Source organism: Danio rerio, chromosome 11 (genome assembly GCF_049306965.1).
Source record: "Danio rerio strain Tuebingen ecotype United States chromosome 11, GRCz12tu, whole genome shotgun sequence".
NCBI classification, from domain to species: domain Eukaryota; kingdom Metazoa; phylum Chordata; class Actinopteri; order Cypriniformes; family Danionidae; genus Danio; species Danio rerio.
In genome coordinates this window covers 12,549,372-12,566,455 of record NC_133186.1, presented here as the reverse complement: position 1 = coordinate 12,566,455, position 17,084 = coordinate 12,549,372, and the positions used below count along the sequence as shown (strand labels likewise).

Here is a 17,084-nt window from a genome sequence, read left to right as displayed (position 1 = left end):
TGTTCTGACGTCAGCTGCAGATGTGAAGGAATGGCTGAAGAAAGTAGTTCCTCATACAAAAGTGTTTTTAGATTCTTGTGGTTGATTTTTCTTTTTTATATACACAATTATGCCATTGAACTGTTGTATAAACACAATATCACACTCGTAGCAGTGCAAAATGGCTGTATATCGTGACTCGGCCACATGCCTCCCACCAGTGCCGATATACAGCCATATTACACAGCTACTTATGTGATATTGTTCATATACATATAAACTGACAATATTAAGTATTAAAAGACATGTGGCAGAATAAATAATAGAAGGCTTGTTGTATAAACTGTCTTTGAACATTAAAAGTCATTCTGAAAGTGCCAGAATGATTGTGCAAATCTATTTCATCTCTTACTGTGTCGTTTCAGGTCAATGTTTCATGTACTTATGACAATGAAGCGGTAACATTATTGTTATTTGTTGTGCTGCATTATTAGTATGGTAGGTAGTGGTTATAATGCAGAATCATATCCAATGACAGTGGTTAACTGTGTTCAGATCATCAACTAAATGCTTCAAAGAACATTAAATTATCCAGCACCATTCATCCTTTCATTTGTCTGATCTACTAATGTGCCCCAATTTCAATTAATCTCTTTGCCAGACACCCAAGAAAAGCAACTACACTGGCACCAGTCTTTTTTGTGATATTTTGAATATGTTTCACATTGATGACATTGAGCTTTTATTGTTTTTATTTTATATACAAGAACAAAGCCTTTGAAATAAGAAATGCCATCAGTAATTTACAGAACAAAACAAAAAATACAGTTGAAGTAAGAATTATTAGCCCTCCTGAATTATTAGCCACTGTATATATTTTCCCCAAATTCTGTTCGATGGAAAGAAGATTTTTTTCAACACATTGCTAAACATAATAGTTTTAATGATTAATTTCTAATAACGGATTTCTTTTATCATTTTCATGATGACAGTACATCAATATTTTATTAGATATTTTAAACATTCTAGTATTCAGCTTAAAGTGACATTTAAAGACTTAAATACGTCAATTAGACAGGTTAGGGTAATTAGGCAAGTCATTGTATAAAGATGGTTTGTTCTGTAGACAATCGAAAAAATATATTGCTTAAAGGAGCTAATAATATTACAATAAAATGTTTTTTAAAAAATTAAAAACTGCCTTTATTCTAGACAAATTAAAACAAATAAGACTTTCTCCTGGAAGAAAAAATATTATAGGAAATACTGTGAAAAATTCCTTACTTTGTTAAACATCATTTGGGCAATATTTGAAAAAGGAGGGTTAATTCCAAGAGGGTGAATAATTGTGAGGTTTAATTCAACCCTGTGTTACTTAAACATAACTTTATTTAACATTACATACCGACTGCCATCATGTAGTCCCATCGGTCCAGATCGCACACATTGAAGCCTTGTCCTTCTGAGGTAGTGGATATGATGAGAAGTGGGACGTTTCGGTCTCTGTTTTGTAGGACACCCACTGTCCATGCGCACAGAAACCAGCTGACAGTGAGCACCATCACTCCCAGCATCCTCAGCACTCCAGTGGTGGTGATGTAGGGTACTCGCTGGGCAGTTCGTGACAGGAACACCTTTAGAACCCTGAAACAAATGATAGCGTGAACTATAAAAAAAAAATGCTGGGTTCCACACAAGATCTGTATTGGGACAAACATTATCGAATTAAGTTAGCTTAACAGTTTTTTTTTACAAATTTAAGTGAATTGAAAATAAATCCTTTAAGTTGTCCCCAAAAAACTCAAGAATTGTGTTGTTTCAGCTTATTTTAATGAAGTATTTTAAACAAACAGCACATGTCAGATTTTATATTGTGGTCGACTGCTTTAATTAGAGCTAAATTACGTTTCTAAATCGTTCTTATGACTTCCAGAGTCAAATGTGCCCTCTGAAATATTTTAAAGTCAATAGATAAGCAATTCAAGTGTCAAAGATGAGATGGCCTATTCTGCTGTCTGCGTTTAATTGAATACACAACATTATGTACACTCAAAAAATGACATTTGCTGTTTGTTCATATAACTTATTTAAAACGAGCTGAAACAACACAGTTCTTTAAGTTTTTTTGGGAACAACTTAATTGTTTGAAGTTCAGTTCACTTAAATGTATAAAAATTAATGAGCTAGCTTAATTTCTTCATGTTGTCCCAATTCAAATCAATTGTGTTGAACTCAGCATTTTTTTCAGTGTAGAAAAGTTGTCACCGTTTCAGTACCTTTTCAAAAGGTCTGTTTGTACAAAAATCTTATGTTATTAAATATTCACCCTCATGGTTTTCCAATCCATTGAGGCCTTTGTTCATCAATGGAACACAAATTAAAATATTTTCGATGAATTCTGAGAGCTCTCTGACCCTCCATAGACAACATAAGAACCCTCCATCCACAAAAGAAACATTCCATTTGACTAGCTCAAAGCACTTGACAAAGCACCTGTGTCAGGTCAGGATGTGTGTTTACTACGGGAAATAGGACACTTGCACGTAGCACTGTTGAGTCGAATGGCAATATAGCAAAATTGGCATTAAGGCCCTGCATTTCAGAGTACATGTTTATTCTTTCGTTATTTGAGCTGCTTAGGTATACCCCTAAACACAAAATGGCAGCTAAAAGAGTTTTGTAAACATCTAGTACATAACGGGAAGTGCTACCACTGTGTGCCATATCCTTAAATTAAACAAATAAAGTCTTTCTATAAGCAATATTACAGGTGCGGATATATCTGTACCAGCTCTGCTACTTGACTCTCCAGTGTATTCATCTGGCTAGTGTTGTTGTTTTGAATGCTGTTCAACCCTAGTGGAATGAGAAACAAATCGAGGGAAGACAAATTGCACGTCAAAGAAGGTAAAGTTCCAGAACACACCCACAGACTGCATAATTGTCACAGACCAATGGTAGCTAGAAGGAATTTAGGAGCCAAAACGAACTTCCCAAAGGTTTGCTTTGGTGAGCAGTTTCAAACTGCCGAAACGATTTGGCAGGATCAGTTCATTCTTTGATTATGTTTGAAATATACCAGAGCATTTAGTAAACGATCCCCTGACGTATAGGAGAGAAGATATAGGTACTTTTTCAAGTGTAAAACGTTCTCTCTGAGAATCGTATGATGTACAGCTAAATCGCTGAAGTCACATGCAATGTTTTGACAATGTTTTTGGTTCCTTTTCTGGACTTTGAACATCCCATGATCATTGCTGTCTATAGAGGGTCAAAGAGCTCATCTAAAATATTTAATTTAATTTGTTTTCCAAAAATGAATAAAAGTCTCAGGAGTTGGGAGGGTTAATAATTAATATTAATTACAGAATTAAAATTTACTATTTTAAAGAATCTATATTTTAGTACCTAAGGTGTACATATTAGTACATAAAAATACAAAAGTGTACATTTTGAAAAAGTACTTTATAACTTTTTTGTAAGTACAACGCATATAAAATACAAAATACAGTGATTTTTAATGTGTATTTAAACCAAACTTACTCTAATGTATGATAATAAAATTAATCTGTTTTAAACTTTTATTGTGCTGACACTTGAAAGACCCTTTGGTTTGTCTTTGACCAGGAGGAAGTTTTTGCTCTTTTATTGTTCTTGTAGGAGGTCAAATCATGGGGCCAACACACTGTTAAAAGCAATTAGTTGATTTTACTCAGAAAAAATGAGTAAATGCTTAGCTTTTAAAATGATTAGTTTACATTACTTTAAAAGGTGATTACGTAAATGAACTATGTGCTTAATTATTAAATTTAAGTAAACTAAACAGTGTCAAGTTACAATGGGCTATATGCACAGCTAATGTTTTTTTTAGCCAATAATGAACATCCGGTGAAAGCTTTATGAGACTGTTTACAATTTCATCAGGTTCCTTTTACAGCATTGATGTTGTAATGTAATTGAAATATGATCAGTTAAATAGACTTAAGCATCCATTTGGTTGTTAAATTATAAAAGGAGACGAAAGACTGTTTAAATATAGGCACCGTCATTAGCTGCAGGCCAGCGCAGAAATTTCATTAAAATACGGAAATTAAATTTACCCCAGTATTTTTTTAAAGACATGGCATGGAAAAATATAATTGAATGCAGTGCTTCTTGTCTGGTCTGATAATCACTTTATATCGTATAAGATCGATGTTGTTTTAAAAGAAATCAGATCTTAAACACTTTGATTTAGCATAGGATGACAATTAACCAGAAGCCCTGGGACTGGCTGGCTGAAATTAAAAGTCTGTGTGCATATACCCCATCGGTTTACACACTTTAAGTTAAGTCAATTTGTCACTTGTAAAGCAACTAAATTATTCCCTTTTTAAAAATAAAATAAATAAACACCTTTTACTCTGTATGTAGATATCCTGGTAGCCATGCCTTTTTAATTGTAAATTGACTGATTACATGTATCTAAGTGCACAGAATGCTTTGGTAAACTATACTAGCATTCAAATGTTTGAAGTTTCTAACAATTTTGGTCACATTTTGGATTATATATCATCAAACGGTTTAAAATGGCATAAATACCACTAAAATGTTACTTGTGAGAGCATCTTTGAATGTTTTGAGAATAGTTTCTTATTCCACAACCCTGAATCTGACAGATGCACAGGTGACACAGTTAGAAAGGAGGGCTGAGTTTGATGAATCTGAGATGAGAGGACTGAAGTGTTACACACACCGGTACATCTTGAGTGCCACAGTTCCATAAACAATGGCAAAACCAAGCAGACGAACCCAACGGAGGAGAATACACCGGAAAGTGCTGGGCTTGAAGTACAGAATGAAAACCTGCAAACAAAATTATTAGATGTAAATGCACAAAGTTTGGGTCATTACAGAAACACTTCACTTTTAATAGACTAATTGTACAGCTCCATCGAGTTAAACAGTTGAATTTAACCTTTTTTTTATTAGCTGTTTTAATGTCTGGTGTGAGCACTTTTAGCTTAGCGTAGCATACATAATTTAATCAGATTAGACTATTAGCTTCTCACTCAAAAAAAAAAAAAGAGTTTTAAGTATTTATTTAAAGCTTGACTCTTACATCATGTACGAAGAAAATGGAAAATTTCCATTTAATAGGCTGATATGGCTAGGAAGTATACCCTCATTCCAGTGTAATAATCAATGTACTTTGCTGCCATACCATGGCTGCAGCAGGTTACCTAGTTATCTAGCTACCTATTTTCAGGTGTTGCATAATAACATTGCACCTGCTGCAGGCACGGTACGACAGCAAAGTTGCTTATTATGCAAAAATCCTTGATTATAATGATGTGTTTTCACAAGATGCTAATAGTCTAATCAGATTCAATGATTTATTACAAGCTAAAAATGCTCCTGCCAGACTGGGAGATTGACCAAATACACAGGTGTCAAACTCAGTTCCAAAAGGGCCGCAGCTCTGCACAGTTTAGTTCCAACACTAATTAAACACACATGATCAAACTAATTGAGTCCTTCAGGCTTGTTTGAAACCTACAGGTAAGTATGTTGGAGCAGGGTTGGTACTAAACTGTGCAGGGCTTCGGCCCTCCAGGAACTGAGTTTGACACCCCTGGCCTAATGGATTCAGAATTGGTATAACTCAACTGTTTAACTGTATGGGGCTTGTAAAATGAAGTGCAAAAAAGTGGGGTGTTTCTTCAAGAGAGAATTTGCTAGGATGATTCATCACTCTCCTTATCCATCAACCAAAAAAAGATTCTGTCAGTTGAAAAAACAAAAAAACCCTGAAACTATGGCTGGATCCATCTGCACTAACTGATCTATCCTGGAGGCTCTATCTACCGGACATTGTTGGTTTGGAATACACCACAGCCAAAATAAATGGTGCCATTAAATTTTTTTTTTTTACAATTTTGATTAAATATGAGAGAGACTGTATCATTTATGTTTCAATCCTGATTTTGTACTTAGTACAATATTACTGTTTTTATTTTATTTTACACTTTTTGTTGGTTAGATCTCGGGTTTTGTTCAAAATTGAAATGTTCAAAAAAAAAAAAAAAAAAAAAAAACAAGAGTGAATTTGCTTGATTTTTTCCCCCTGAAGTATTCTAATATTATTTAATATTTTTAAACTGCTCACAAGCATGCTTAATTCTGATTGGTCGGTCGATCACAACATTCCATGGTATAATATTCACAAACAGCTGTATCTAATAACACAGGCTCATCCAGGAACTTCAAATCCTCCTGCCCGTCAGTGAAGACATTCATATGCATATTTCTATGCTTGTATGTCATACTGCAGTTCTTGACAGTTTTGTATCGTCTTGTTTTGTGGCAAGTAGCCATGTAAAAAGCAGAGTACTGCTTCATGTTTGGCTGCTGAAGGCCATCAAGCTTTGTTCTATGAGAACAACTGCCTAGACGCAAATTATTGCTTATTACAAAACAAATTGCATGTTCATACATTTAATAAAAAGCAATTGTTTAGTACATTGTTTAATGTAATTGAATTTTCCAGAATTTACTCTAGTCTTTAGATTGACAATATCCTTCAGAAATCATTGCGATCCTAATTTAGTAACTGGAAAATGTTTTTGTTTATATATATATATATATACAAACACAGTGCATCCGAAAAGTATTAATTTCACTTCACTTTTTATACATTTTATTCTTACAGTCTTATTCCAAAATGGATTAAAAAGAAAAAGAAAAAGTTTTTTTTTTTTCAAATTGTTGCACATTTTTAAAAAATAGAAAACCTGAAAAATCACATGTACATCAGTATTCACACCCTTTGCTGTGAAGCTCTAAATTGAGTTTGGGTACATTCTGTTTCCATTAATCATTCTTGAGATGTTTCAGCAGCTTAATTAGAGCTCACCTGTGGTAAATTCAGTTGATTGGACATGATTTGAAAAGGCATACACCAAGTGTGCCGCAAGCCTGCGTTTGAGTGAAGGTCTCGGCCGTTAGATCGCCCCCTGGGGGCTGGCTGCAGTACAAGTCATAAAGCCCGCCTCCTCCGTGTTAATGAAGGAGACTTGAGCCCAAATAAAAAAATTAATTACACTTGCAATAAAATGTCCTGAAAGATGGTTCTGGTCGATTAAGGCACTGGTTATTGTGCTGAAATAGGTGCAGATCCTCATTTTTGTAAACAGTTTGTTTTTAGCAGTAATTTAATGCTGGGCGTGTCATCGTGATTGACAGCTGTGATTGACAGTTTCTCAAAGCGCGGCGTCTGAGCTTCGGCAGGAGACTGAAGTGTTATTACTCGATTTCTGTGATATTTTACTATGACAAAATGAGTTCAGCAGTAAACTACAGTTTCTGACATACATGATCTGGTGGAACACTGTTTATTCGCTAAGGTCAGAGCTTTTTTCGGGCTTTATTAGTTTGCTAATACACGCCTAGCCACCCAGATAGCAAAATACACTGGGGCCAGTTCTTGCCTGCCGGAGACTTACCCCTCAGACTGACTACCTCTGCTGGACCTACTCCGGATGCCTGGACTCACTGCCCGATTCCAGCCTGAGTCAATTGAGCCAGATGCGGCGGCCGAGCGAGCAGGCTCTGCCGCATGCGAGCCGGAATCAGCCCGCGACGCCGCGACTAGGTTATGCGCTGATGCCCGGAGCTGGCGCGATTGAATCTTCATTATATAAAACCCTCACATTTGTTAACGTTATTACACCCATTTTTGTTGATATAACAACAAACGCATGCTACTATGTGAACGCAAAGTGTATCACTGAGTTTAACCTTTGAATAAAGATGCAAACAGCAAAGCAATTATTTAAATAAAGGACAAAATAAATAACAATAAACCTGTATCGATTGCACAAGTATTAAATAATAATAATAATAAATACGAAAATGACAATAAAACTGCACAATAAAATAAACCCATTTAAGTACGGGGTATACAGGAGATCGTTAGCAGTAATTCTCTTTGTGTTTAAATAATAATCTCCACGTTGATCTCCTGTAAGGTTATTTGAACTTGCTTTATAGGACGTCTCTGCATTTTAAGTTTTGGCATGTTATTAAGTAATCTACTGAATGTGCTGTTATAAATCATTATAAGGTTCTTGAAATCGAATCTTATATAACCTAATAGAGCTGTAAATGTTAGATATTATTTATTTACATCATTTACTGTTGGCGTTTTATTTGAACACTCCAGCTAACATTAAAAAGAATGTAAATTCCTCGTTGCCAGATATAATGAAGGCATCGAATAAACCAAATGAAAACGGAGGCAAAAAAATTAAATAAATAAACAATTCAAGCGAAAATGAATAAACAATATACTAGTGATGTTACAGCAGATAGACGTTGTATTAATAGTGCAAAGTTTTTTTGCACAAATTGACAAATTGCAGGGTTGGGATGTGTAAATATCCTGTTGATATTTATCTTGCTGTATTTATTTTCTAAACGCACGATTGTTCTCGCATGGTAAATCGTTATGGTGTGTAGGCTATATTTTGGGTTCTGTTGATGGCTAATTAAAAATAAAAACCTTTCTAAAAATGTATGTGTTGTTTATATGTTATTGTTTATATTTTACAAGTGTTATTTCTACCCCTATGAAGATAACAAATACCAACAACAAATATAACAATAAGAGAATATATTATTTGTGCTCATATTCAGGCTAGAGTGTATAAAAGATCGTTTATTTCTGCAGTCCACCATGTATTGCTTTTATTAAAGTTTAACAGCTTACATCACACCGTTTTTAAACCGTATATTATTGTGTTTTTTTAATGTAAGTGCTTCTATTTACATCAGTGAGCGTTTGTTATAGTGCAGACACCGGCAGTCGAGTGAGAAGTTCGGGGGGCGTGGTTGATTTTACATAAAGCGTTTGGTTGGAAGCTCGACTCCGCTCATTATCGCGGCTCCTCCTCTGGCTCCATCAGACAGTCCTTCTGCGCATGTCTGGCTCCAATTTCAGCAGTCTTTTGCGACAGTTTGTGCCCGTCAAGCAGGCGTTTTGCCCTCAAGGCGTTCATTGGCAAAAGGGGCTGTCGCGTCGTCCATATTTTTTACAGTCATTGGCATACACCTTTCCCAGGGACCAGGATGACAGTGCATGTCAAAGCACAAACCAAGCATGAAGACAAAGAAATAATCTGTAGACCTCAAAGACAGGATTGTCTCGAGGCATAAGGCTGGGGAAGGTTAGAGAAAAATTTCTGCTGCACTGAAAGTTCCAATGAGCCCAGTGACCTTCATCACCACCAGGACTCTTTCTAGAGCTGGCCGATGATCTAAGGTCAGTGATCAGGGGAAAAGGAGTCAGGGAGGTGATCAATAACCCGATGGTCACTCTGTTTAAGCTCCAGCACTCTTCTGTAGAGAGAGGAGAACATTACAGAAGGACAACCATCTGTGCAGTAATCCACCAATCAGGCCTTTGTGGTGGAGTGGCCAGACAGAAGGCATCTGGAGGATCATAAGAAACAAAATTCTCTGGTCTGATGAGACAAAAATTTAACTCTTTGGAGTGAATGCCAGGCGTTATGTTTGGAGAAAACCAGGCACCGCTTATCACCAGGCTAATACCATCCCTACAGTGAAGCATGGTGGCAGCATTATGCTGTGGGGATGTTTTTTAGCAGCATGAACTGGAAGAATCACAAGGCTAGAGGGAAAGATGAATGCAGCAAAGTACAGAGACATCCTGAATAAAAACCTGCATCAGAGTGCTCTTGACCTCAGACTGGGGCAACGGTTCATCTTCCAGCAGGATAATGACCCAAAGCACACAGCCAAAATAAGGTGGCTTCACAACAGCACGGTGAATGTCCTTGAGTGGCCTAGCTAGAGCCAAGACCTAAATCCTATTGAACATCTCTGGAGAGATCTGAAAATAGCTGTACACCGTCACTTCCCATCCAACCTGATATAGCTTGAGAGGTACTGCAAAGAGGAATGGGCATAAATTCCCAAATACAGGTGTGCCAAGCTTGTGACATCTTATTCAAAAAGACGTGAGGCTGTAATTGCTGCCAAAGTTGCATCAACAAAGTATTGAGCAAAGGCTGTGAATACTCATGTACATGTAATTTTTTTCAGTTATTTTATTTTAAATAAATTTGCAACAACTTCAAAAAATCTTTTCACATTGTTAATTGATTTAATCAGTTTTGGAATAAGGCTAAAGATATGTGGAAAGATAAAGATGTGTGGAAAAAGTGAAGTGCTATAAATACTTTCCGAGTGCACTGTAAATAATATATAAATAATACGTATAATAGATAAAAAGTTTAAATATAAATATAAGACTCAAATAACTTATTAATAAAGTCACCTGAAATGACAAATAAAGCGTTCTTGCCAGACGTATGGTTTGGATTTTATCTTTAACGTCTCCTATATCTTACCCCAGATATGCTCAATAATGTTCATATTTGGTGACTGGGCTGGCCAATCCTGGAGCACCTTGACCTTCTTTGCTTTCAGGAACTTTGATGTGGAGGCTGAACTATTAGAAGGAATGCTATCCTCCTGAAGAATTTGCCCTCTCCTGTAGTTTGTAATGTAATGGGCAGCACAAATGTCTTGAAACCCCAGGCTGTGGATCTCTTAGGCGCCCCCCATACTGAATGTAAAACCAAACCCTGATTTTATCATCACCAAACTTGACTGATTTCTATAAGAATCTTGGGTCCATGAGGGTTCCAATAGACCTTCTGCTGAATTTGGCATGATTGAGATGTAGTTAAACAGATGATTAAATCAGAAAAATCTGCCTTCTGCCACTTCTCTAAATGATCCACTAGAAGTCAAGTTATTTGTTGATCTAACAACTGGGATTGACGACAAGACTTTTGTCAGGTAGTGTATGTGTGTGTGGTGTGCAACATTAGCAAGCTACCATATTTACAAATGAAGACAAAATATTTATTCCAGCCAGACTAAAAGAAATAGGACTTACTCCAAAAAAAATAAAAAAAACATTCAATTGGAAATAAATAGTGGAAAAAACACTTTGCTCTGTTAAACATCATTTGGGAAATAATTCAAATATAATCAACATTTCACAGGAGGGCTAATAATTTTGTCTTCAACTGTATATCATAGCTAGCATATTTAACTTGATATCATTTTGTCATTGCAGTTGCTTAGCGTGCCAGCAGCCATAAATTGTGTCATTTTCTTGATCATTTTCTGCCTCTAAAGTGCCACTCAGCTATTATGGTTTGAGCTTCAGTGAACGTAATCTGAAAAGAAGATTTGAATCACACACTCACTGGGAAGTAAAGCAACAGAGAGCCACACAGGATCATCTCCAGCAGCAAAAGCCCTGATGATCGGATCCGCTGAGAGGCATAAAAAAGAGAGAAGGAGAGGTGAGAAGTGGAAAGGCGAAGCAGAGGTAAAATTACTGACATTTGTACACATATGAGACCTGAAGTGTGTTTGAAATAATGTATTGATGTTCAGGCATTTTGCTTAGTCCCTTATTTATCAGGGGTGGCTATTCCGACATATGTTTTACACAACGGATGCCCTTCTGGTTGCAACCCAGTAACCCATACACACTCACATTCACACACTCATACACTACGGCCAATTTAGCTCATCCAATTCACCTACAGTGCATGTGTTTGGACTGTGGGGGAAACTGTAGCACCCGGAGGACACCCATACCAACATGGAGAGCCAGGACTCAAACCAGAAACCTTCTTGCTGTGAGGCAGCAACGCTAACCACTGCACCACCGTGCCCCCTATTGATATTTGTTTGTTTTTATATTTTTACATTTACCAAAAGAAACAAAGCAACAAAGCAAAAAAAAAAAAAAAAAAAAGGACAACAGTATGTAAATAGTATGACAATTCCCACCGCACAATTCCTACTGCAAAGTCTAATGCACTACACAACTCATATACAGTATAGAGAGATTATATATTTATTTATATTAAAGAGTTTTATTGGTAGAACAACAGATTAAGCTAGATTTTCTAAAAGGAATATATATATAAATAGAGTAAAAATAGATTAGTCTTAGAGGACCAGTGCGTTTTATTGTATTATAGTACCATATGGCATTCTGGAATGTTCTATTTTAAGGCAACACAATAAAGGAAAACGTTTGTTCATGAACTGGTCAGTTACGAGATTAAGCATTTTAGGATTTAAAGAATAACAGAAAGAATTAGTTTGATTTAATTTCACACATATTTGTATCTTTAGAGTTTCCTTATACATACAAATTGCATTTATTTTACTTTTGATCTTTCTGAACTAAATGATTTAACCATTTAACTGCCCCACCAAGAAAACTATTTTGGATTGCATTTATTAACTCTTAATGTTGCTAGTTAACACAATGCATTTTTTAACAATTCCTAGAATCTTTTAAATATCAGCTTCTACCAAATGGCTGATATGTTGGTTTATGGTAAAAGTACCGGAATTAATACATATACTATGAAAAATCTGAAAATATGAAGTGATGACCAGTTTATTTTACAATTACAACAATTATCAAAATAAAACATTTTTGATTACTAAATCACTTAAATTATTTTTTAAAATATGCCATAAAATATTTCAGACTCTCATTTAACATATCTTGTTTTTTTTTTTACAATAAAACCAAAAACAAAAAAGTGTTGTAGTACAACAGGATTGTTTGTTAGATTTTTTTGTAAATCAACAAAAACTGTTTGGGTTTAATGGAAGAAAAAAGGTCTGAAACAAGTAAAGGAGGAATAAATGTTATTAACAATTTAGGGTGAACTATCTTAGTAAAGTAGATGCAAATTATCAGATTATTTTTATTTGGATATTTAGCATACAGTAAAGCTTATAGGAATGTGTTTAATATTTTAAAAAAATGACGCTGACACCTGCTATTTTTTACACTATTACACTATATGATTTATATTCAAGAGAACATTTAATTTAATCAATTCTAAATTCCAATACTGGCATTATTTAAATGAGACCTTCACCAGCTTCCTAAGTTGTCTATGATAGTCTATGCCAGGGTTCACCAATCCTGGGGCCTCATGTACGAATACTTGCGTGGAAATCTTACTAAAACATTGCGAATCTCACGCATATTCTATTGTACATCCGAATGAACGTGAAACTGAGCGCAAGATGCACGAGCACAAAACCCCTCCCTGCCTCCTCCCCCGTATGAATATGCTAATGACTATGCTAATGGAAAAACCCAACGAAAAAGCAATGGCAAAATCAAGCAAAAAGAGAAACTTTGAACAGAATGTGAATTGGAGGTGCTGCTTTCGGAGGTAAACCGGAGAAAAGCGGTGTTATTTGCAAGTTTGTTCTCTGGAATTAACAACAAAAGAAAAAAAATAGAGTGAGAGAGTTTAGCTGATGCGGTCAACACAGTTGGGTCTGAACATCGCACTGAGTGCATTAAAAAAAGAAATAGTGTGGTTTATACTTGTAAAATGTTGCAGTTTATTTGCACATTTATTGAATGGAAATGTTTCTGATTCACGCATGCAAATTCATCTTCAGATAGTGTCTTTATAGCAATGTGCGCACAGTAGATAGCTCAGATTACATTGGGAAAACAGGCGACTGCTGCAAATTGTGCTTTAATGTTTAGCTGGTCAACTGTATGGTATGGAAACCTTATATACCTGCTAGATGAACCCGTCTCATACAGCTGCCATTGCAAGGCTCAGACACTTTGTAGAGAGGTATTTAACACAACTGCCTCTAGGAGTCGCCAATGGAAATAAAACAGACACGCACAAAAGAAAGCTGCCGTGAAGCTGCGCACGTTCAGTTCATTCCCACGTTCAGTTCATTGTTAGTAAATCCAAACGTGAGCGATTCTGAGCGTGAAACCTGGCGTACGCAAAGTTTTTGTGCGTACGCAGCGTTGATACATGAGGCCCCTGGTCCTGGAGGGCCAGTGTCCCTGCAGGGTTTAGCTCCAACTTGCCTAAACACACCTGCCTGGATGTTTCAAGTATACCTAGCAAGTACTTGATTAGCTTGTTCAGGTGTGTTTGATTAGCGTTGGAGCTAAAATCTGCAGAACACTGGCCCTCGAGGAACAAGTTTGGTGACCACTTGTCTATGCAGACAGATTTGTATGCAAAAGACTGGAGACATTTCATTCATTCATTCAATTTCCTTCGGCTTAGTCACTTTATTCATCAGGTATCGCCACAGTAGATTGAACCGCCAACTTATCCAACTTATGTTTAACACAGTGGATGCCCTTTCAGCTGCAACCCAGTACTAGGAAACATCCATACACAGTCATGCACACACATACACTATCGTAACACCCAGAGGAAACCCACGCCAACACAGGGAGAACATGCAAACTCCACACAGAAATGCCAACTGGCCCCGCCGGGGCTCGAACAAGCAACCTTCTTGCTGTGAGAGTGCTAACCATTCAGCCAACGTGCGTCCTTTACGCATGCCCATGAGAGCCTTTCATTCATTGATTTCCATTTCATACTTATAACGTTAAGGATAAAGCTGAAAAAAAACATTCTGTACTGTAATGTCTTTCTGACATGCAAAGAGATTGATAATATCTCTAGTCTATAGTTTTACACAGCCAGATCCATATAATTAAATCATAACATTCAACTTTCAATGACCACATCTGTTGAGAGAATGCAGGTGAGTTCCAAAGCTTGACATAAATATAGGTTAAAAATAACTATAAATTAGCAGTATTATTATTTTGTAAATCATGTTTTTTTTTTATATTTATGCTTTTGAACTGCATTATGGAACCTTGATCTTTCCCCCAACAGCTTGTGATGTTGAAAAGCTGTAAATAGTAAATTTTATGGAAATTTTATAGCTTGAAGTGAAATATTGTCTGTATTGGTGTTGTACATTACAGTTAAAATAACAGATAATAAACTGACAGTAATATAGTCACTTATATGCATTCCTTAAACAATACATCTTGACACTATACAAAAATGTCAATTAAAGTCACTAAAATTTAACTGCACAGTTGAATTTTCATTTTTAAAAGTCAACAGAGAAGGTCCCATGATGCAATTCATTACTGTAAATAAACGAAAACACCTGTAAATCACACATTCTAATAACTTTTTATGAACTGGTGTTTTAAAGTGTATATTACTGCTGTTTTCTCACTGCTGTCATTTCTGTTGTCATTTCTATGTTTTTATTTTATTATTGAAAGAAAAACACTTAAGCACATATTTACAAATTCATCTAAATTCATTTCATCTTCCCTCCTTTTAAATCTGGTTAGTGGATATGGCCTCCATTATCCACTTGGAAAAGCTCCGACTTGTGAGGTCCGATTCTAACGAAAAATTCTTTCTCGCACACTTAGACCTGAAACGTGCTCAATCCAAATCCAGCATCCCTCATGAAAACTGACTGGTGCACTACCTTATAGGACTTTTTGGTAACACTTTACAATAAGGTTCATTAGTTAATGCATTTACTAACATGAACTAATCATGAACAACACATGTACAGCATTTATTAATCATAATTGAACATTTACTAATGCATTATTGACATCCAAGTCCATGTTTGTTAACATTAGTTAATGCACCATGAGTTAACATGAACTAACAATGAACAACTGTATTTTCATTAACTAACGTTAACTAACATGAACAAATACAGTAGTACAGTGGTTCTCAAATTTTTTTCATCAAGTACCACCTCAGAAAAAAAACTGTCTCTCCAAGTACCACCAAAATTAGCAGTATTGAAATACAGTAGGGTAGTAGGCCCAGTAAAGCAGCTACAACTCTGCAAAGTTAAAAAACATTGCAGATTACCTCGGATATATAGGCTATATGTCATATATGGCAGATTATATACATCATTTTTGATAAATTTTGAAATGTGTATAGCATGTACTAGGCCTATTTCATTCCTCCGTGTACCACTAGAAGGAAGCCTGTGTACCACTAGTGGTACACGTACCACAGTTTGAGAACCACTGCAGTAGTAGATGTATTGTTCATTATTTGTTCATGTTAGTAAATGCATTGATTAACATTAACTAATGAACCTTATTGTAAAGTGTGACCGACTTTTTAATGACTACATACTCTGTAACACTATTTTGTATCTCCAACAGCTGAACCTACATGTATGGTGATTCATATTATATTTACCTGCAAAGTGTGTATATTGAGACAATGTTGCTTGTTTTTTCTGTTGTACTTAAAAAACTTAAAATAAAAGCATGAAAAATGTATTTCATCTCAGCAGCTCAAACGGCATATCCACTTCAAATAACTTTAAATAAATAGCTTTAATCACGTTTAATCTTCAGTACATTAAAGGGATAGTTCACCCAAAACTGAAGATTCTGTCATCTTTTACTTACCCTTCAGATATCACAAACCTGTTTGAGTTTCTTTTTTCTGTTTTACACAAAAGGAATTTAAAAAAAAATGGAAATTGCATAAAACTTGTGAAACCTGTAACTATTAAACTTCTACATTATTCGTTTATCCTACCATGAAAGTCAATGGTTACAGGTTTCTAACATTTTATAAAATATCTTCCACTGTATTCAACAGAAAAAAAAGAAACTCTTAAAGTGTTGAAACCACTTGATGGTGAGTAAATGCTGAGTTTATTAAATTGTTTGGAGTGAACTGTCCCTTTAAACATGCAGTCTCTAAGTTGTGCCTCTTTTGTTGCCATCTCTGTTTTGAATGTGCAATTCTAGTTGTTTTTAGAAGCATATTCTTTACGTGGGTTGAGGGTCAGTGCGTATGTTTAGTGGAGTTGAATCTATTGAATCTAACCTAATGCAATGTGAATACTGTAGTTTCGAGTGATAGATTCTACGTCTTGACAATTTGACAAACATAAGATTTTTTATTAGAATATAAAATAAAAATTGTGCTTTATACATGATTTTAGGTGCCATAGAGTGCATTTAATAAATTAAAATTGTTCTCTGATATTTACATAGTAGGTAAATATCAAAAGAGTCTCAAACACCTTGATTAGTTGCATAAATTGTTTGATTAAGGGTTGGAGCAAAACTGTACATAGCTGCGGCCCTCCAGGAATTGATTTTGAGACCTATGGCCTAAATAAAAAAG

At 35.6% G+C, this 17,084-nt stretch overlaps 1 protein-coding gene across 4 annotated transcripts in view; it reads right to left on the bottom strand.

Annotated features, from left to right (window-relative positions):
- Positions 1-17,084, bottom strand: part of gpr179 (G protein-coupled receptor 179) — a 98,503-nt gene that overhangs the window by 13,452 nt on the left and 67,967 nt on the right. For all 4 annotated transcript variants that reach the window (XM_073916479.1, XM_073916478.1, XM_073916480.1 and 1 more), the window contains 3 exons: positions 11,262-11,330; positions 4,715-4,824; positions 1,385-1,623 (listed from right to left, as the gene is read on the bottom strand). In XM_073916479.1, coding sequence (XP_073772580.1) covers positions 1,385-1,623; positions 4,715-4,824; positions 11,262-11,330 — 418 coding nt within the window. The remainder of the gene's footprint in view (positions 1-1,384; positions 1,624-4,714; positions 4,825-11,261; positions 11,331-17,084) is intronic.